This window comes from Triticum urartu, chromosome 4A (genome assembly GCF_056163025.1).
Source record: "Triticum urartu cultivar PI428250 chromosome 4A, HENAU_Tu73, whole genome shotgun sequence".
NCBI lineage: Eukaryota > Viridiplantae > Streptophyta > Magnoliopsida > Poales > Poaceae > Triticum > Triticum urartu.
The window spans coordinates 397396408-397419145 of record NC_141876.1 but is presented as its reverse complement, the minus strand read 5'-3'; the positions used below and the strand labels follow the sequence as shown (position 1 = coordinate 397419145).

The 22738-nt window shown below is 48.4% G+C and overlaps 1 protein-coding gene across 1 annotated transcript; it reads left to right on the top strand.

Moving 5' to 3' along the window:
* Positions 1 to 20248: 20248 nt before the first annotated feature.
* Positions 20249 to 20824, top strand: LOC147975962 (uncharacterized). Its single transcript, XM_087519699.1, has one exon. The coding sequence runs from the start codon at positions 20249 to 20251 to the stop codon at positions 20822 to 20824; it is 576 nt and encodes a 191-aa protein (XP_087375825.1).
* Positions 20825 to 22738: the final 1914 nt, after the last annotated feature.

Below are 22738 nucleotides of genomic sequence, written 5' to 3'. Positions count from 1 at the left end.
GTGATTATAAAGGAGCTCTACAGGTGTCTCCAAAGGTACATGTTGGGTTGGCGTATTTCGAGATTAGGATTTGTCACTCCGATTGTCGGAGAGGTATCTCTCGGCCCTCTCGGTAATGCACATCACATAAGCCTTGCAAGCATTACAACTAATGAGTTAGTTGCAAGATGATGTATTACGAAACGAGTAAAGAGACTTGCCGGTAACAAGATTGAACTAGGTATTGAGATACCGACGATCGAATCTCGGGCAAGTAACATACCGATGACAAAGGGAACAACGTATGTTGTTATGCGGTCTGACCGATAAAGATCTTCGTAGAATATGTGGGAGCCAATATGAGCATCCAGGTTCCGCTATTGGTTATTGATCGGAGACGTGTCTCGGTCATGTCTACATTGTTCTCGAACCCGTAGGGTCCGCACGCTTAAGGTTTTGATGATAGTTATATTATGAGTTTATGCATTTTGATGTACCGAAGTTTGTTCGGAGTCCCAGATTTGATCACGGACATGACGAGGAGTCTCGAAATGGTCGAGACATAAATATTGATATATTGGAAGCCTATATTTGGATATCGGAAGTGTTCCGAGTGAAATCAGGATTTTACCGGAGTACCGGGAGGTTACCGGAATCCCCCGGGAGGTATATGGGCCTTAGTGGGGTTTAGTGGAAGAGAGGAGAGGTGGCCAGGGCTGGGACGCGCGCCCCTCCCCCCTAGTCCGAATAGGACAAGGAGAGGGGGGCGGCGCCGCCCCTTCCTTCTCTCTCTCCTATTTCCCCCTCCCGAATCCTATTCCAACTAGGAAACGGGGGAATCCTACTCCCGGTGGGAGTAGGACTCCTCCTGGCGCTCCTCCTCCTGGCCGGCCGCACCTCCCCCTGCTCCTTTATATACGGGGGAAGGGGGCACCCCTAGACACACAAGTTGATCCACGTGATCATATTCTTAGCCGTGTGCGGTGCCCCCTTCCACCATAATCCTCGATAATATTGTAGCGGTGCTTAGGCGAAGCCCTGCGACGGTAGCACATCAAGATCGTCACCACGCCGTCGTGCTGACGGAACTCTTCCCCGACACTTTGCTGGATCGGAGTCCGGGGATCGTCATCGAGCTGAACATGTGCTAGAACTCAGAGGTGCCGTAGTTTCGGTGCTTGATCGGTCGGGCCGTGAAGACGTACGACTACATCAACCGTGTTATGCTAACGCTTCCGCTGTCGATCTACAAGGGTACGTAGATCACACTCTCCCCTCTCGTTGCTATGCATCACCATGATCTTGCGTGTGCGTAGGAATTTTTTTGAAATTACTATGCTCCCCAACAGTTTTTATATTTTAAGATTACAAAAACCTATATCTACTATGTATACTACACTTGTATCACCATCTCTTTGCCGAACTAGCGCACCTATACAATTTTCCATTGTATTGGGTGTGTTGGGGACACAAGAGATTTCTTTATATGATTGCAAGGTTGTTTGAGAGATACCATCTTCATCCTATGTCTCCCACAAATTGATAAACCTTAGGTCATCCACTTGAGGGAAAACTGCTACTGTCCTACAAAACTCTACTGAAAGCACAAGTGCTCCCTGGGTGATTTTGGTAATTAATGTCAACATATCTCTTGTTGGACTAATGCTTTCATATAGTATGTTTCAGATAAGTTCAACAATGGAGTGGCATGGACTAGAGGATGTGGAACCCCTTTGAGACGATAAGGACATAGGATTGGCTCAAGCTCAAAGCTCAGGACTCTACATTTTTCATTTTAGTGATCCAAGATCACATTGAGTCCATAGGAAAACCAATACTATTAAGAGGGGATGAGGTGTTGCTTAATGGTTTGCTTGCTCAAAATGCTTAGTGATATGCTCCAAAGCCCTCAACCACTTTCTCACACCCACATATGTCCCAAAGCAAAAGTCAAACTCGGCCCCACCGAAACTTTCTATCCGGCGCCACCGAGTTCTCTTGACATAGCCACTGCCAGAAACCCTAATCAATTCGGTCTCACTGATGGGATCTCGGTCTTACCGAGATGGGCTTGCAAACTCTCTGTTGCCTATTGCATTAATTTTGGTCTCACCAAAATATGAAATCGGTCCCACCGAGTTTGCTTGGCCAACTCTCTGTTTATCTTATTACCAAAATCGGTCCCACCGAGTTTGTGTAATCGGTCCAATCGAGATAAGGCTTTACCCTAACCCTAGCACATCGGTCCCACCGAGTTGATCATGCCGGTCCCACCGAAATGCCTAACGGTCACATTATGAACCAAATCAGTCTGATCGAGTTTTACAATTCGGTCCCACCGAGTTTGGTGATTTGTGTGTAATGGTTAGATTTTGTGTGGAGGCTATATATACCCCTCCACCCACTCTTCATTCGTTGAGAGAGCCATCAGAACATGCCTACACTTCCAACATTAATTTTCTGAGAGAGAACCACCTACACTTATGTTAAGGTCAACATATTCCATTCCAACCACATAAATCTTGATCTCTAGCCTTTCCCAAGTTGCTTTCCACTCAAATCATCTTTCTACCAAATCCAATCCTATGAGAGAGAGTTGAGTGCCGGGGAGACTATCATTTGAAGCACAAGAGCAAGGAGTTCATCATCAACACACCGTCTATTACCTTTTGGAGAGTAGTGTCTCCTAGATTGGTTAGGTGTAACTTGGGAGCCTCCGTCAAGATTGTGGAGTTGAACCAAGGAGTTTGTGCGGGCAAGGAGATCGCCTACTTCATGAAGATCTACCCTAGTGAGGCAAGTCCTTCGTGGGCGATGGCCATGGTGGGATAGACAAGGTTGATTCTTCGTGGACCCTTCATGGGTGGAGCCCTCCGTGGACTCGCGCGACCGTTACCCTTCATGGGTTGAAGTCTCCATCAACGTGGATGTACGATAGCACCACCTATCGGAACCACGCCAAAAATCTCTGTGTCTCTAATTGTGTTTGCGCACTCAAATCCCATCCCTTTACATTGTTGCAACTTGCATGATTTACTTTCCGCTGCTCATATACTCTTATCATGCTTGCTTGATATGTATTGTGAATGTTTGAACTTGTGCTAAAACTCCACTTCAACTCAAAGAACTTAAAAACTGCAACTTTTCTTGCTAAGATTGTATTCACCCCCCCCCTCTAGACACCTCTTCTCAATCCTTTCATCTATGCTTGGAGGCCTAACACGAGTCTACAAGAATAAGTTGTGTAGTAGACATCACCACCTGGAACACTTTCCCTGCTGCCGCAAGCTTCTGTTCTTCCGCGATCCCATCTATAGCACTTTTTCGGTACTATGCTTGAGGGGGAATCGATCACGAAGGGCTTCTACATCATCCTTGTTGACTTTCGATGATGCGCGAGTGGTTCACCATAGACCTACGAGTCCATAGCTAGCAGCTAGATGACTTCTTCTCTCTCTTTGATCTTCAATAAAATGTTCTCCATGATCTCCATAGTGTTCTATTCGATGTAATTGTTTTGCGATGTGTTTGTTGGGATCTAATGAATTGTGGGTTTATGATTGGGAATATTCATTGAAAGTAATGGAGTCTTTGCTAAACTTTATTCCGCATGATTGTTATAGCTTTGTATTTTTCTCCGATCTATCTGTTTGGTTTGGCCTCAGTGGGAGAGGTGCTTTGTGATGGGTCCAATCTTGCGGTGTCCTCACCTTGTGACAGAAGGGGTAGAGAGGCACATATTGTATTGTTGCCATTAAGGGTAAAATGATGGGGTTTAATCATATCGTTTGTGTTTACTTGGTCTACATCATGTCATATTGCTTAAAGTGTTACCCTGTTTGTTATGAACTTAATACCATAGGTGCATGCTAGATAGCAGTCGATTGGTGGAGTAATAGTAGTAGATGCAGAATCATTTCAGTCTACTTGTCATGGACATGATGCCTATATACATGATCATTGCCATGAATATCATCATAACTATGTGTTTTGTTATCGATTACCCAACAGTAATTTGTCTACCTACCGTATGCTATGTTTCGAGAGAGAAGCCTTAGTGAAAACTATGGCCCTCAGGTCTAATTTAGTCATATTATTAAAACCAAAAATATCTTGCTGCAATTTATTTACTTTACTTTAACCTTTTATTTTATCTATCTACCACTATCAGATTTAATCACTGCAAGTAACGAGCTCAAGGGGATTGACAACCCTCTTGCCCGTGTTTGGTGCAAGTATTTGTTCTTGTGTCTGTAGGTACTATTGACGGGTGTTTGCGTGGTTCTCATATTGGTTCGATAACCTTGGTTTTAACCGAGGGAAATGCTTCTCCACTACTATATTGCTTCACCCTCCCTGTTCGGGGAAAATCCCAATGCAACTCACAAGTAGCACGACGCTATAAATTCCCTAAAATCCAGAGACCCCCTAGAATGAGACCAAATCTATTTTATTGCCGCCGCAAGCCTCTGTTCTTTGGCAGCCCGATTTGGAAGCCTCCGCTGCTACTCCGTCGAAGGGGGAATCGATCACGGAGGCCATCTTCATCAACCTTGTTGGTTAACGTAGCATGTAATTTCAAAAAATTCCTATGCTCACGCAGATCTATCTAGGAGATGCATAGCAACAAGAAGGGGAGAGTGTGTCCATGTACCCTCGTAGACCGAAAGTGGAAGTGTTTGCTTTAACGCGGTTGATATAGTCGAACGTCTTCTCGATCCGACCGATCAAGTACCGAACGTACGACACCTCCGAGTTCTGCACACGTTCAACGTGATGACGTCCCTCGAGCTCTTGATCCAGCAGAGTGTCGAGGAAGTAGACGAGTTCCATCAGCACGACGGCATGGTGATGGTGATATGATCCGCGCAAGGCTTCGCCTAAGCATCGCGAGAATATGACCGGAGGCGTAAACTGTGGAAGGGGGCGCCACACACGGCTTGGAGCAATTGATGTGTGTTCTAGGCACCCCCTCCCCACGTATATAAATGAGGGAGGGGGAGGAGGCCGGCCCTAGGCGTGCCCCAATTAGGAGGAATCCTACTTGGGCTCCTAGTAGGATTCGGCCCCCCTTTTCCTTTTACCGGAGGGGAAAAGGGGAAAGAGATAGAGAGGGGGGAGAAGGAAAGGGGGGCGCCGCCCCCTCTCCTAGTCCTATTCGTCCTCCTTCCCTGGGGGGGGGGGCGTGCCACCCCTTTGTGGGCTGGTGTGCCTCCCTCCTATGGCCCATATCTTCCCCCTGGGGGTTCCGGTACTACGATATGTACCCGATACATTCGGAAACACTTCTGGTGTCTGAATATTATCATTTAATATATCAATCTTTACCTATCAACCATTTCGAGACTCCTCGTCATGTCCATGATCTCATCCGAGACTCTGAACAACATTCGGTCACCAAATCACATAACTCATATAATACAAATCGTCATCGAATGTTAAGGGTGCGGACCCTACGGGTTCGAGAACTATGTAGACATGACCGAGACACCTCTCCGGTCAATAACCAATCGCGGAACCTGGATGCTCATATTGGTTCCCACATATTCTACGAAGATCTTTATTGGTCAAACCGTAATGACAACATACGTCATTCCCTTTGTCATCAGTATGTTACTTGCCCGAGATTCGATCGTCGGTGTCTTCATACCTAGTTCAATATCGTTACCGGCAAGTCTCTTTACTCATTCCGTAATGCATCATCCTGCAACTAACTCATTAGTCACATTGCTTGCAAGGCTTATCACGATGTGCATTACCGAGAGGGCCCAAAGATACCTCTCCAATACTTGGAGTGACAAATCCTAATCTCGATCTATGCCAACCCAACAAACACCTTTGGAGATACCTGTAGAGCATCTTTATAATCAACCAGTTACGTTGTGATGTTTGATAGCACACAAGGTATTCCTCCGGTATCCGAGAGTTGCATAATCTCATAGTCAAAGGAATATGTATAAGTCATGAAGAAAGCAATAGCAATAAAACTTAATGATCATTATGCCAGGCTAACAGATGGGTCTTGTCCATCACATCATTCTCCTAATGATGTGACCCTGTTTATCAAATGACAACTCATGTCTATGGTTAGGAAACTTAACCATCTTTGATTAACGAGCTAGTCCAGTAGAGGCTTACTAGGGACACTGTGTTTTGTCTATGTATCCGCACATGTATCAAGTTTTCGGTTAATACAATTCTAACATGAATAATAAACATTTATCATGATATAAGGAAATATAAACAACAACTTTATTATTGCCTTTAGGGCATATTTCCTTCAGTCTCCCACTTGCAGTAGAGGCAATAATCTAGTTCACATCGCCATGTGATTTAACACCAATAGTTCACATCACCATGTGATTAAAACCCATAGTTCACATTACCATGTGACCAAAACCCAAAGGGTTTACTAGAGTTAGTAATCTAGTTTCACATCGCCATGTGATTAACACCCAAAGAGTACTAACATGTGATCATGTTTTGCTTGTGAGAGAGGTTTAGTCAACGGGTCTGCCACATTCAAATCCGTATGTATTTTGCAAATTTCTATGTCTACAATGCTGTGCACGGAGCTACTCTAGCTAAATGCTCCCTCTTTCAATATGTATCCAGATCGAGACTCAGAGTCATCCAGATCGGTGTCAAAGCTTGCATCAACGTAACTCTTTACGACGAACTCTTTATCACCTCCATAACCGAGAAATATTTCCTTAGTCCTCTAAGGATAATTTTGACCATTGTCTAATGATCTACTCCTATATCACTACTGTACTCCCTTTCCAAACTCATGGCAAGGTATACAATAGGTCTGGTACATAACACATGGCATACTTTATAGATCCTATGGTTGAGGCATAGGGAATGACTTACATTCTGTCTCTATCTTCTATCGTGGTCGGGCTTTGAGTCTTACTCAACTTCACACCTTGCAACACAGGAAGAACCCTTTCTTTGACTGGTCCATTTTGAACTTCTTCAAAATCTTGTCAAGGCATGTGCTTTGTGAAAGTCCTATTAAGCGTCTCGATCTATCCCTATAGATCTTGATGCCCAATATATAACTAGCTTCACCGAGGTCTTTCATTGAAAAAAAATCTTATTCAAGTATCCTATGCTATCCAGAAATTCTATATCATTTCCAATCAATAATATGCCATCCACATATAATATCAGAAATGCTACAGAGCTCCCACTCACTTTCTTGTAAATACAAGCTTCACCATAAGTCTGAATAAAACCATATGCTTTGATCACCTTATCAAAGCATACATTCCAACTCCGAGATGATTGCACCAGTCCACAGATGGATCGCTGAAGTTTGCACACTTTGTTAGCACCTTTAGGATCGACAAAACCTTCTGGTTGCATCATACACAACTCTTCTTTAAGAAACACACCAAGGAATGCATTTTTGACTTCCATTTTCCAGATTTCATAAAATGTGGCAATTGTTAACATGATTCGGACAGACTTAAGCATCACTATGAGTGAGAAAAACTCATCGTAGTCAACACCTTGAACTTGTCGAAAATCTTTTGCGACAAGTCAAGCTTTGTAGATAGTAACACTACTATCAGCGTTCGTCTTCCTCTTGAAGATCCATTTATTCTCAATGGCTTGCTGATCATCGGGCAAGTCCACCAAAGTCCACACTTTGTTCTCATACATGGATCATATCTCAGATTTCATGGCCTCAAGCCATTTATCGGAATCTGGGCTCATCATCGCTTCCTCATAGTTTGTAGGTTCGTCATGGTCTAGTAACATGACTTCCAGAACATGATTACCGTACCAATCTGGTGCGGATCATGCTCTGATTGACCTACGAGGTTTGGTAGTAACTTGATCTGAAGTTTCATGATCATTATCATTAGCTTCCTCTCTAGTTGGTGTAGGCATCACATGAACGGTTTTCTGTGATGAGCTACTATCCAATTCGAGAGAAGGTACAATTACCTCATCAAGTTCTACTTTCCTCCCAATCACTTCTTTCGAGAGAAACTCCTTCTCTAGAATAGATCCATTCTTAGCAACAAATATCTTGCCCTCGGATCTGTGATAGAATGTGTACCCAACAGTTTCTTTTTGGGTATCCTATGAAGACGCACTTCTTCGATTTGGGTTCAAGCTTATCAGGATGAATCTTTTTCACATAAGCAAACCCCAAACTTTAAGAAATGACAACTTAGGTTTCTTGCCAAACTACAATTCTAACGGTCTCATCTCAACGGGTTTAGACGGTGCCCTATTTAACGTGAATGCAGCTGTCTCTAATGCATAACCCCAAAACGATAGTGGTAAATCGGTGAGAGACATCATAGATCACACCATATCTAATAAAGTATGGTTACGACGTTCGGACACACCATTACGCTGTGGTGTTCCAGGTGGCGTGAGTTGTGAAACTATTCCACATTGTTTTAAATGAAGGCCAAACTCGTAACTCAAATATGTGCCTCCGCAGTCAGATTGTAGAAACTTTATTTTCTTGTTACGATGATTCTCTACTTCACTCTGAAATTCTTTGAATTTTTCAAATGTTTCAGACTTGTGTTTCATTAAGTAGATATACCCATATCTTCTCAAATCATCTGTGAAGGTTAGAAAATAACGATACCCGCCGCAAGCCTCAACACTCATTGGACCACATACATCGGTATGTATTATTTCCAATAAGTCAGTGGTTCGCTCCATTGTTCTGGAGAACAGAGTTTTAGTCATCTTGCCCATGAGGCATTGTTCGCAAGCATGAAATGATTCATAATCAAGTGATTCCGAAATTCCATCCGCATGGAGTTTCTTCATGTGCTTTACACCAATATGACCTAAACGTCAGTGGCACAAATATGTTGCATTATCATTATCAACTTTGCATCTTTTGGCATCAATATTATGAATATATGTATTACTACGATCGATATTCAATAAACCATTTATATTGAGTGTATGACCATAGAAGGTTTTATTCATGTAAACAGAACAACAATTATTCTCTGACTTAAATGAATAACTGCATCACAATAAACATGATCCAATCATATTCATGCTCAACACAAACACCAAATAACATTTATTTAGGTCCAACACTAATCTTGAAGGTAGAGGGAGTGTGCGATGGTGATCTTATCAACCTTGGAATCACTTCCAATACACATCGTGACCTCGCCCTTAACTAGTCTCTGTTCATTTTGCAACTCATGTTTTTAATTACCAATCTTAGCAACTGAACCAGTATCAAATACCCTGGGGTTACTATGAACACTAGTAAAGTACACATCAATAACATGTATATCATATATACCTTTGTTCACTTTTGCCATCCTTCTTATCCACCAAGTATTTGGGGTAGTTCCGCTTCAAGTGACCATTCCCTTTGCAGTAGAAGCACTCAGTTTCAAGTTTGGGTCTAGCTTTGGGCTTCTTCACGGGAGTGGCAACTTGCTTGTCATTCTTCTTGAAGTTCCCTTTCTTTCCCTTGCCCTTTTTCTTGAAACTAGTGGTCTTGTTAACCATCAACACTTGATGCTATTTCTTGATTTCTACCTTCGCTGATTTCAGCATCGCGAAGAGCTTGGGAATCATTTTCGTCATACCTTGCATATTATAGTTCATCACGAAGTTCTAGTAACTTGGTGATAGTGACTAGAGAACTTTGTGAAAGGATCGAGAAGAGGTGTATAGAGGGGGGTGAATAGACTCTTAGTAAGAAAAGTTCCAGTTTTCAAATTCTTTGAGTTGAGGTGGAGTTTTAGCACAAGTTCAGACATTCACAATACATATCAAGCAAGCATGGCAAGAGTATATGAGCAGCGAAAAGTAACTCATGCAAGTTGAAAGAATGTAAAGGGATGGGATTGGAGTGTGCAAACGCAATTGGAGACACGGAGATTTTTGGCGTGGTTCCGATAGGTGGTGCTATCGTACATCCACGTTGATGGAGACTTCAACCCACGAAGGGTAACGGTTGCGCGAGTCCACGGAGGGATCCACCCGCGAAGGGTCCACGAAGAAGCAACCTTTTCTATACCACCATGGCCATCGCCCAAGAAGGACTTGCCTCACTAGGGTAGATCTTCACGAAGTAGGCGATCTCCTTCCCCGTACAAACTCCTTGGTTCAACTCCACAATCTTGACGGAGGCTCCCAAGTGACACCTAACCAATCTAGGAGACACCACTCTCCAAAAGGTAATAGATGGTGTGTTGATGATGAACTCCTTGCTCTTGTGCTTCAAATGATAGACTCCCCAACACTCAGCTCTCTCTCATAGGATTGGATTTGGTAGAAAGATGATTTGAGTGGAAAGCAACTTGGGGAAGGCTAGAGATCAAGATTCATGTGGTTGGAATGGAATATCTTGACCTCAACACAAGTGTAGGTGGTTCTTTCTCAAAAAATGTGTGTTGGAAGTGTAGGCATATTCTGATGGCTCTCTTCACGAATGAAGAGTGGGTGGAGGGGTATATATAGCCTCCACACAAAATATAACCGTTACACACAAATCACCAAACTCGGTGGGACCGAAGTATAAAACTCGGTCAGGCCGATTTAGTTCATAATGTGACCGTTAAGCATTTCGGTGGGACCGACATGATCAACTCGGTGGGACTGATGTGCTAGGGTTAGGGTAAAGCCTCATCTCGGTTGGACCGATTACACAAACTCGGTGGGACCAATTTTGCTAATAAGCTAAATAGAGAATTGGCCAAGTAAACTCGGTGGGGCCGATTTCATATTTTGGTGGGACCGAAATTAATGCAATAGGAAACAGAGAGTTTGCAAGCCCATCTCGGTGAGACCGAGATCCCATCGGTGAGACCGAATTAATTAGGGTTTCTGGCAGTGGCTATGTCAAGAGAACTCGGTGGCACCGGATAGGAAATTTCGGTAGAGCCGAGTTTGACTTTTGGTTTGGGACATATGTGGATTGAGAAAGTAGTTGAGGGTCGTGGAGCATATCATTAAGCACTTTGAGCAAGCAAGCCATTAAGCAACACCTCATCCCCTCTTAATAGTATTGGCTTTCCTATGGACTCAATGTGATCTTGGATCACTGAAATATAAAAATTAGAGTCCCAAGCTTTGAGCTTGAGCCAATCCTTTGTCCTTATCATCTCGAAAGGGTTCCACATCCTCTAGTCCATGCCACTCCATTGTTCAACTTATCTGAAACATACTAGATGAAAGCATTAGTCCAACAAGAGATATGTTGACATTAATTACCAAAATCACCAAGGGAGCACTTGTGCTTTCAATCTCCCCCTTTTTGGTAATTGATGACAACATACATCAAAGCTTTAGATAAAGATATAGAGAATAACAAGTAAAGCTTTGGAAAGACATGAAACATGCATAGGCTCCCCCTATATGTATGCAATCATGTAAATATGGAATATAAGAGCATGTGAATGCATAGGCATGACAGAGTAAGCAATATGTTACATGTATCTTGGCTATATGCATCCGAGCAAAAGATGTGAAAATAGGAGATGTACCTACATGCTCATGAGTCCTTCTTGCAAACAATATGTACATCAGCAAGAAATCCTCATGCACATGAGTGTGATGCATATAATTACCTTGTGGTCTTGAGTTGGCTTAGGAAGGAATGAACCTGAGTAAACAAGGTTAGATAACACAGATACATTTACAAGCTAGAGCAACCAAAAGAAACCACAAGAGTACCAAGACTGGGATGACATGTAAAGAGTGAGTACTGAGTACTCTATTTGATATAGGCATGTCCCCAAAAGGTAAAGATATGCAATGAATTCAAGGATTTCCTTCCCTAGCAGTCTTTCTCCCCCTGAATCTTATACTGGATAATGGGAGAATATAGGGAAACAAAATCAGAGCGAAACAGATCATAAACGTAAACATACACATGTCTTTCCCCTCTTAAAGACATGTGACTTCTCTTCTCTTGAACACCAAGCATCTGGGGCCTTTCAAGTGAGTACCTATCTCTCCATTTTTCCTTTTCTCTCCCTTTGAAGAGAATAAGCTTTGATGTCATCTCTCTCCTCCTTTGACTTCAATTTCCAAGAAGGGATCTTCTGGAGTGTGAGTCAAAATAGGTTTGGTCCTTGAGTCACATACCAAAGCAGCATATAGATTGTGATGCTGGTAGAGGACAAGAATCATCGAGTGGAGCTGGAATAAAACTATAGGAACATATGGCAAATTGTCTTCTCTACAGTGAAATCGGTGATACCGAGTTGTAGTCTTCGGTGGTACCGAATTGGTTCCGTGTGACCGAAAGCGACAGATTGGTATGACCGAGTTCAACATAGAGAGAACACTTGTCACCTCAGCTCACTAGGCAAGTAAGATCTCACAAAGATTTGCAAGGAATTAACTGAAAGATTTGCAATGAATTGGATGCAGGGAATGCAGAACAACATAGAGAAAAGAAAATCTAGATGAAGTTTGCAAATGCAAAAACTCAAGGAAACACTAGAGAACTTCATCTAGAATTGGGCGGTGACAAAGTCACCTATGTTAGAGTATATTGACTGAGGAGTCAAGTGAGAACACTTGATCATAAGTCATACTCATTATTTAAGCTCAAAATGGGGTTACCATTTTTCGTTTAAGCATTTGATGTATTCTCATCTTGTTGAGTTGCTTTGACCTATGACTTGAGGTAAAGCTTCTCTAAGATGGAATGACATACCTTAGGTGGTGGTGTTGATCTTGATCATGTAGTTGAACTTGCATGGGGTGCTCAAGGTTGATGTAGCGCAAGAATGGTTGGGAGCACCACTTGGAGTTGAGTTCATCTACCTACATGAGTTAGCTTTGCAAGGAAGAGCACTTGTATATCCAAAATGACAATCATGAAATTTGATACATAGAATTTGTCAAAGGATATGTTGAAAGATTTCATGCTTCCTCGTCATCAACCACCATTGTGTAGAGACTTGGTGATGTAGAGATTGCTCAAGATGTGAGTGAGTTGCAATCTCATAGATTTAGATTCATCCAAGTACCTACAAGGGTTAGATAGCATGCAAGGGTGCAAGTATATCCAAGACATATGAATATCATCATAAGAAGTATCAAGGATTAGTCATAGATTCATGCCTTGCATGTTTCCAAATGGAGTTCCTACTCCAAGTTCAAAGCATCAATGATGTTCAATTCGCCTCTCAAACGGCAAAAGACTTTCTCATCAAGCGGTTTGATGAATATATCCGCCAATTGCTTATCGGTACGAACATGTTTAAGATCAGTGTCCCCTTTAGCAACATGATCTCGAATCAAATGATGACAAACTTCAATATGCTTAGTTCGAGAATGTTGCACGGGATTGTGAGAAATCTTAATAGAACTTTCATTGTCACAAAGCAAAGGAACATGTTTCACATTGATCCCATAATCTTTAAGAGTTTGGGTCATCCAAAGTAATTGAGCACAACATGAACCAGCGGCAATGTATTCTGCTTCGGCGGTGGATAAGGATACCGAGTTTTGTTTCTTGGAGGACCAAGATACAAGAGATCTACCAAGAAATTGACAAGTACCCGAAGTGGACTTTCTATCAACCTTGTCTCCGACATAGTCCGAGTCAGAATAGCCAACAAGATCAAAAGAAGACCTCTTAGGATACCAAAGGACAAAATTTGGTGTATGTATCAAGTATCTCACTATCCTTTTCACAGTCTTAAGATGACATTCTTTGGGGGCCGCTTGATAGCGTGCACACATGCACACACTTCGCATAATATTGGGACGAGAGGCACATAGATATAACAATGAACCAATCATAGTGCGATAAACCTTTTGATCAACCGGTTTACCATCCTTAGTCAGATCAAGATGTCCACTAGTAGGCATGGGAGTTTTCATACCTTTGCTTTCTTGCATGTTGAACTTCTTGAATAAGTCCTTGGTGTACTTTGTTTGAGAAACAAAGGTGCCTTCCTTAGTTTGCTTGATTTGCAAACCAAGAAAGAACTTGAGTTCACTCATCATAGACATCTCAAACTTATCCGACATTAGCTTTTCGAACTTTTCACTAAAATGAGGGTTAGTCGAACCAAATATGATATCGTCAACATAAATTTGGCACAGAAACAATTCACCGTTAACCCTTTTAGTAAAAAGAGTAGAATCTATCTTTCCAATCTCAAAGCCTTTTTTCAGTAAGGAACTTGGTCAAGCATTTGTACCACGCTCTATGAGCTTGTTTAAGACCATAAAGAGCTTTGTGAAGTTTGTAAACATGATCGGGTTTCTTAGGATTGACAAAGCTAGGAGGTTGTTTAACATAAGCTTCCTCCTCAATTTCACCATTTAGAAAAGCACTTTTAATGTCCATTTGGTATAAAGTGATATCAAGGTGATTAGCATAGGCAAGCAAGATGCGGATGGACTCAAGTATAGCAACGGGGGCATATGTCTCACCGTAGTCCATACCTTCGACTTGAGTGCAGCCTTGGGCGACTAGACGAGCTTTGTTGCGGATGACTTGACCATCTTCATCTTGCTTGTTGCGAAACACCCATTTGGTACCAATGATGTTGTGGTTGTTGTCGGGCTTCTCGACCAATGTCCACACTTGATTTCCCTCAAAGTTGTGTAGCTCTTCATGCATGGCATTTATCCAATCCGGATCTTCCAATGCTTCTTCAACCTTCATAGGTTCAATACTAGAGATGAATGAATAATGTTCACAAAAATTAGCCAGACGAGATTTAGAGCGAGTGATTCTCCCGGTTTGGATATCATTGTAGATTTGCTCGACGGAATGGTCTCTAGCGACTCTTGCTCGAACTTGTGAGAGATTTTGTTTTGCTTGGGGTGGAACATCTTCTTCATCATCTTGTCCTTCTTCATTGTTGACGTTGTCATTTCCTTGTCATGGTGTAGAAGGAGGTTGATGAGGTTCATCTTGGTGTACTTCCTCGTTTTGTTCATCTTGGTGTGTCCCACTCGTGGATGCTTCCATGTCGACTCTTGGTTCACCTTGTTGTGAGGTAGAAGCTTCCACTTGGACGGACAAGGTACTCTCCTTCACCTCTGTTGGACGGATCTTGCCAATAGATAAGTCTTGGATTGCTTCCGAAGGATCTTTATCCCCTACATCAATTGTCAATTGCTCTACTTGCGAGCCGTTAGATTCATCAAACTTCACATCTACCGTCTCTTCAACCTTTCGGGTGAAATGGTTGTAGACATGGTAAGTGTGAGAGTTTGACCATAACCAAGTAGGAAACCTTCGTGAGATTTAGGAGCAAATTTAGAACGACGATGCTTGTCAAGAATGTAACACTTTGAGCCAAATACTTGTCGGGGATTGGGTGCGACATATGCCAAAGGATGGCTTATCATGGTGGGGGCGAGTAGAACGTCGCCGGTGCCTGGAAATGGGATAAGGCAAAGGCATGCACGCTGGCGAATCTTACCCAGCTTTGGGGCTCTCCGTGGAGATAATACCCCTACTGCTGCTTTGCGGGGTCTCCGCATGATCACTATGGCAAAGTGTGTACATGGTTTCTCCTTGAGCTGTTTCCTGGAGGTAGGAGAAGGCAAGGCTAGCTCTCTCCTTCCTATATGATCTGGTCTAGTGCTAATGGATTCCAACCCTTTGCATGGGTGCCCTGGGGGGTTTATATAGGCCTACCCCCCAGGGGTACAATGGTAATCCGGCTGGACGCGGGCCCAGCCGTCAGTCTCTCTGGCCGCCGTCTTATCCGCCGACTCCTGGGGCCCGCCGACTAGCTTGGTACGGAGCCGACATGCCGCGTCCGCCACGGGCGGGTCTTGCCGGTGGCAGATTACTGTGGTCGTGCTTCTAATGACGCGAGCTCGGTCATGGGGCCATGGCAACAGCTCCGACATCTGGCGGGCGATCACTGTTGCCACTCCCTGTCGTGTCTGGTTAATGGCGCGTGGGGCCCATGGGAGGGGCCGGCCGACTCCTGGGGGCCGACTCCCAACTGGGCCGACTGGTGGCGCTCTCGCCGTCTTCCGTACGCCCGCCGACTGGTGGGACCCGTCATCCCTGGGTCGTACCGGCAGGCCGTCGTGGGCACAGGACTCCGCCCACTGGGGCTGACGTCAGGGCCGGCATGGCAACAGTGTCGCACCGGGCGGAGATCTCCGCGGGTACGGCGTACTGTGGCCACGCCTGCCCTTGGAAAAGTGGTGGGAGTGGACCTTACTGTGGCCACTCCCCGTCCCGTCCCTCTTTATGAGGGCATGGGGGTTGTTGGCGTCGCGAGCCGACTCCCCATGGCCGGCTTCTCTGGAAGTCGCCAGTCAGGAGTCGGCTCATCCCGAAGTCGTCCTCTAGACTCGGCCGCGAGTGGGCAGTCGGCTGCCTCGCAGCCGACTCTCAGAAGGTGGCTCTTCGTCCTGGGGTCTTGAGGGGTGCAGCCTGCCCCGATATCTTGAAAGGTTCTGGGCCTGGGTTAGCCTGCCTATGGCCCATTACTCCGACAGTAGTCCCCGAAGCTGGTGGGGCACCAAGGGCGATATGTCGAGGAGCCTCAACAGCTTCTTTCCGGCGGTTGGATCTGGGCCTCACTAGCCATCTTCTGTCAAGCCGACTAGTTGGAGCCGGACTTGCTTAAGGCCGACTTGCCCCTAAAAAAGTTTGAACGTCGCGGCAGAGTCCAGGCGGCGTGCCTGATAAGCCTCCGGGTTGCCGCCCGTTGTGGATCCGTCGCGAGGTGCCATGTGGCTGTGCTAGTCTGCCCACCCACGCGCGCGACGAGATAGGCCTATAGGCGGAGCCCACCACTACCGTGCCTCAGCATGTGAACAGATCCGTTGTGGCCGTGCGGACGGTTGGGGTTCCCGCAAGGTTATTGCACGCAGTAACTTCGTGTGGTAAATCGTGGGGGTCGTGGGGTCCTGGGCGCAGTTAATCCCACGACTGCCCCCTCGGCTTCTCAGCCCATGAGCCTACAAGTAGGCGGGGGGAGGAGGGCAGCGAAGCACGCGCGCCCATCCTCCCTACTCCCTTTCGCTCCTTCTTGCTTCTTCTTCCTCTCGCCGCTTCTGCTCCGAACCACGCCGCGCCCGCAGCGATGAGCTCTTCCTCCGCCGCCGCGCCTCCTGCTGTGTGCTCCGGAGTGTGGGACGGCTCCGAGGTCGATGACGACGACGTCGAGATCCTCCGCAAGACACGGCGGCTGCCCGGCAGGGGCTTAGTGCGGGTCCGCCTCACGCCGGAGGGGGAAATATCGCCGGCGCTGGAGGAGGGCGAGCGGGTCATATTCCGCTCGCACCTTATGCGCGGCCTGGGGCTGCCGGCGAGCGGCTTCTTCCGCTCCTTCTTGGAGTTCCACGAGCTCCAGCCACACCACCTTACTCCGAACACGGTGGTGCTGCTGGCTACCTTCGCCACCCTGTGCGAATGCTTCCTCGGTGTTCTCCCCACCATCGAGCTCTGGGGTGAGTTCTTCCAGTCCAAGCTTGGCACACACGTCACCGGCGTGCCGGCCCAGTGCGGTGCGTTTATCATGATGCGGAGATCAGTGGCCGACAATCTGTTTCCCACCATCGCGCTGATTAAGTCGGTGAAGATGTGGCAGCGGTCCTACTTTTATGTGAAGAACGTCGCCCCAGAAGGCGACTAGGTCAACCTGCCGGCTTACGAAGTCGGCGCGCCGGCTGGAAGGCTCCCCAGCTGGTCACACCGAGCCAGGACGTTGTCTCCTGCTGGTGCCGCCGCCGTCGCGCGACTCCGAGTGCTGACGCAGTCGGAGGGCTTGACCGGGGCCGACTTGCTGGCCGCCTTCGTGGCGCGCCGAGTCCTTCCACTCCAAGGACGACCTCACCTGATCTGCCAGATGAGCGGTCATCGAGACCCGAGTCGGATGTGCTCCAAGGACATGCCTCACGCAGAGGTGGCGGACACGGTGAACTACATCGCGAACTGCGGTCTCTCGGTGGATTGGCGGTTCGGCAAGGAGCCATACTCACGCGCCAACCCCCCGCCTATTGTAAGTCGTCTTCCTTCTTCTTCTGTTTCTTTTGTTGCCAAGTCCGACTTCTCCAGTCTGACTGTTTTTGTTTTGAATCAGAACCCTCTTGTCCCTCCTTCGGCCGGCACCACGGGGCCGGCTCGTCAGTTTGTCCCCGATCGGGGGGAGAGCGACGTCGACGATCCTGACTTGGGGGCGGCGGCCATGGAGGCCGACGCCGAGGGAGGAGGAGGAGAAGCAGGCGGCTCCAGGCCTACGACCACTTTCACCGACTGGCCTGATGACGATGCTGAGGGGGAAGTCGCCCCGCGTCACCAGCCAAAGGCTGGCTAGCCAACCGCGAGTTCCTCCGCCGTCTTGGACGCTCAAGGCGGCGCGAAGAAGCGCCGGGCCGGGCCGAGTACACTTGGTGGCCGGTCGAACAAGTTTAAGGGAGCAGCCGCCGTGACCAAGCGGGAAGAGGCGGCCGCGAAAGCCAACCGCTTCCGCAAGGAAGTGAAGAAGCCGCCGCTGGTCTCTGCGTAAGCGCCTCCATCCCTTATCTTTATTTTCTCTTTGTTGATCTTGTCTGAGTCTTTCATATGCTTCCCTCGCTTCAGGGCTCCCCTCACTCTTGAGAGGGTTGCTGCCGCCTCCGTTATGGGGTCGGCGGAGACGTCTGCCACTAGTCGGCGGATTGACCCCGCCGCCGACCTCCGGGAAGCGACAGAGCAGAACACGCAGGAGAAGCGCGAGGAGAAAGAGGCCGCCCGCCTGAAGAAAGCGGAGGCCGAGAAGGCGGAAGCCCCCGCCCTGAAAAAGCTGGAGGAGGTCGAGGCCACCGTCACGGCAAGGCGGCAGGCTAAGGAAGTCGCGCACCGGCGGTCGGCGGTGTTCGTCACCCCTCTGAACTCTGCGCCGCCGCCCACGGAGTTCACAGGGAAGTCAGGGGAAGCCGGCGGCGAGTTCCCGATCGTGGAGAGGGGCGGCGGCGACGCCTCCATGCCGGACGCGGTCGTGCCGCCACCGCCGCCCCCCCGTCTAGGAGCGCGCAAGGAAAACAGCCGGCGGACCCGCCCTTGCCGCTGACTGAAGACGAGGCCGTGGCAAGGCTACTCCTTCAAGTCGGCTCGCCAATGCGCCGCCGTCTTGAGAAGGCGACTTCGGCGCCACGCCCCTTGGAGACCGGCACCGCTAGCTCGACGTTCCCAGACGCCGAAGTGACGAGTGCCGCGCCCATTGGGTGGGTGCGAGGAGGCGGCACGGGCCCGCTGAACCAGGCGCTTCTGGATGTCCAGACAAAGCTGCGAGCTGAGAGCGACGCTATCCAAAACTGCACCAAGGCGCACCTGGCGTCGCGGGCAGCCATCCGGGTATGCTTTCTCCTTTGTCTTTGTTTTCTTGTTCCTCTCTGTGGGGGCGCGCCAGTGCACCCACTGGGTGTAGTCCCCGAGTTTTGGGCCGGCTGCTGAGCAGATGGCCTGGAACTCCAATTGGTGAGTTCCAGGTACTAACTTTTGTCTGAAATACTTGTCGCAGGACTATCACAACCTCCGTGTCACTGCCTTCAACCGCAACGTTGAAGAGCTGGGCAAGCGGACCGTCGACTTGTCGGAGAGCCGAAGTGAGTCATTTTTATTCTTTGCGGGGGCGCGCTGGCGCACCCGCGGGCTGTAGTCCCCGAGATTCGGGCCGACTGCTGAGCAGTCGGGCCAGGTCTCCCCGGTGACCTTCTTTGTTAATGACTTAACGCCTTCTTTCTTCTTTCTCTTCAGAGGCCAATGCCACTCTTCAACAGCAGCTGAGCGAAGCCAACACCATGTTGCGCGCCAAGGGGGAGGAGTGCAGCAAGCTCGCCGCGGAGCATGATCTACTGGCCGCACAATTGGCAGAGCAGAAGGAGCTGCTTAAGAAGACACAAAAGGAGGCAGAAGAGGAGGAGGCCGCCCTCCTGGCCGAGTTCGCAAGCGAGTGCTCCTCCTGGACTGACAAGGAGGCAATGCTGGCCTCCGGCTTCCACGAGATCGAGGACCTCGTCGACGGTGAGCTTCTTTGCTTTTCTTCTTCGAGCCACCGACTATAGGTCGAGCCGACTCCTGGTTTTTGACTTGTTCTTCATTCTTTCCGTCTTGGCAGACTTCTTCCCCGGCCACTCGCAGGCCGCCATTCAAGCTATCGAGGCTGACCGCAAGGAGCGGAGGGCAGATGGCGCGAAGATCGCCGCCGATGCCCCCCGGACCCTTGACGAGCATATTCTGAGCATTGGGGCTCGTCTGTGGCCGGCCCACCGGATGCTACTCCGGTTTCAACGTGTCGGCGCCCAAACGATCGCTGCCCTTTGGCTAGACATGCAGGCTCCGTGCACCCCCAGTCGGACTGCTGACTGGCTGGAGGTCGCGGCTGGCCGTCTTGAGGCCTGGAAGGGTTCCTCGGCCTGGGCTGGAGCGCGCCGAGCCATGGAATTTGTCAAGGCGTGGTATCCGGGGCTGGACCTAGACCGGCTGGCCACACTCCGGTCAGAGGCCCAGCCGGAGCTGGCAGCCGCGGAAGACGCCCTTGTCAAGCGTGCGGCGGCGATCGCCGAGTACACCGACACCAGCATCTTTGTCCCCGAGCGGGCTGAAGACGGTGGGAAGGTACCGCCGGAGTGGTTTGGGATGAACCCAGACTACGGCGAGGACTCGGCGGAGGTGATAGGCTCCAGCGTCGAGGAGGAAGACGAGGCGGAGGACGGAAGCGAGACGGAGGCACCGGAAGACGGAGCGGACGACCAACCTCAGCTCGACCGCGCCTCCAGCAACGAGCCGTGCCCGCCCGAGCCGACTGCCGCCGGAGGTGATCAAGCCGAGACCGCCCAGCCGGCCGCCCCAACATCCAACACCGCCGTCTCCTCCGATCCTCCGAACCCGTCTGCCGCCTCCTAGGCTGCCACCTTATCGGCTGCCACCTTATCTTTGTTTTATCTGTTTTAATAGTCTTTGAAGAACTTGTTAATTCGCACAATTCCACCTGCGGGGTGTATTTTGAACTTCTGCTCGAAGGTTCGGCCAAGGGCCTTTGTTATGTAAATATTCATCCGACTTCTATCTTTTCTTGCTCATTGCTCTTTTGGATTTTTCCTTTGCCGCCTTCCCTCAGTTGCCGTCTTTGTCAGTCGGATAGCCGCTCTGCGGACTGCTGCTGGATCAAATTCTTGGTCACTTTGGGAAGGCAGGTACTTAGCTGTTTTAGAGTTGTTTAGCAAGTCGGATAGAAGGTGGCAAGCCGATTGTTCAAGAGTCGGTTTGCGAAAAAAGGCTGGAAGCCAGCTTTAAGCTATGTTTATGCTTTGAGTCCTTAGCCATTTTTCATGTGGACGCCCATTCTTCCTTACTCCTGCCCACCAGACAGTCGCTCTGCGAGCTGCGGCTTCTGACAGGAGATGGCTTAGGCGCCACACACTACTTGTCCGGCTGGAGGAAGAATTTCATAGCGCAGGGCGGCAAGTCCCCGGGCCGACTAGTCGAACCCGGTGCCAAGCGGCATAACAAAGAGTAATATACTCGAAGGCATAATTCTTATCATATAGATAAAAGAGGGCAGTACCCGAGCTCTTCTCGGGGGGCCCGAAGTCTTGGTACTTTTAATACAAAAGGGTAGCGTGGTACATACTGCGTTTAACTGTAAAATTTTCGAAGGAGATTTGCATTCCATGGCCGCTCTGTCTCTTTGCCGGAGTCGTCCCTCTTGCATGCTCGGGGCTTCTGAGCGTCGATCAGGTAGTAGGAGTCATTGCCCAGCACTTTGCTGATGATGAAGGGGCCTTCCCAAGGCGCCGACAGCTTGTGTTGGCCGGCTGTTCGCTGGATCAGTCGGAGCACAAGGTCGCCCTCTTGGAAAGATCTCGGCCTGACCTTCCTATTGTAGTATCTGCGCAGGCTCTGCTGGTAGATGCTGGACCGGCTGAGTGCCAACAGCCGGCCCTCTTCCAGCAGATCGACGCCGTCTTGACATGCTTCTTCTGCTTCTTCCTCAGTGTACATGGTGACTCGCAGGGAATCGAACTCTATGTCCGTTGGGATGACAGCTTCAACACCGTAGACGAGGAAGAATGGTGTGAAGCCGGTTGACTTGTTTGGAGTCATGCGCAGACTCCAGAGGACGGCTGGCAACTCATCGAGCCAGCAGCCAGCCGAGCGCTCCAGAGGCTCGACCAGTCGGGGCTTGATGCCGGACAGGATGAGGCCGTTTGGTCGCTCCACCTGGCTGTTTGACTGTGGATGGGCGACGGACGCTAGGTCCACTCGGATGCCCTGTGTCACGCAGAAACAGGCCAAGGCGCCTTTGGCAAAATTCGTGCTATTGTTGGTGATGATGCTATGTGGTACGCCGTACCGAATTGTGATGTCAGAGATGAAGGTCACGGCAGTCGGACCATTCAGTTTCTTGATTGGCTTCGCTTCTATCCACTTGGTGAACTTGTCCACCGCGACAAGTAAGTGAGTTAAGCCACCTCGTGCCGTCTTGAATGGTCCCACCATGTCTAGGCCCCAAACTGCGAAGGGCCAGACAATGGGGATGGTCTTGAGTGCAGAAGCCGACTGATGCGGCTTGGAGCAGAACTTCTGGCACCCTTTGCATTTTTGGACCAATTCCTTGGCCTCTTCTATGGCCGTTGGCCAAAAGAAACCGTGTCGGAAGGCTTTGGCGACGAGTGCTCTTGAAGCCGCATGGTGGCCGCACTCGCCTTGATGGATGTCTTTGAGAATTGCTTGGCCTTGCTCTGGCTCTAGGCAGCGCTGGTAGACACCAGTGACGCTGCGCCTGACCAGCTCTCTGTTGACTATGGTGTAGGATGC

What these genes read in the sequence shown, in the direction of transcription:
- LOC147975962 (XM_087519699.1), top strand. Translation starts at nt 20,249, where the DNA reads ATGCAGGCTCCGTGCACCCCCAGTCGGACTGCTGACTGGCTGGAGGTC.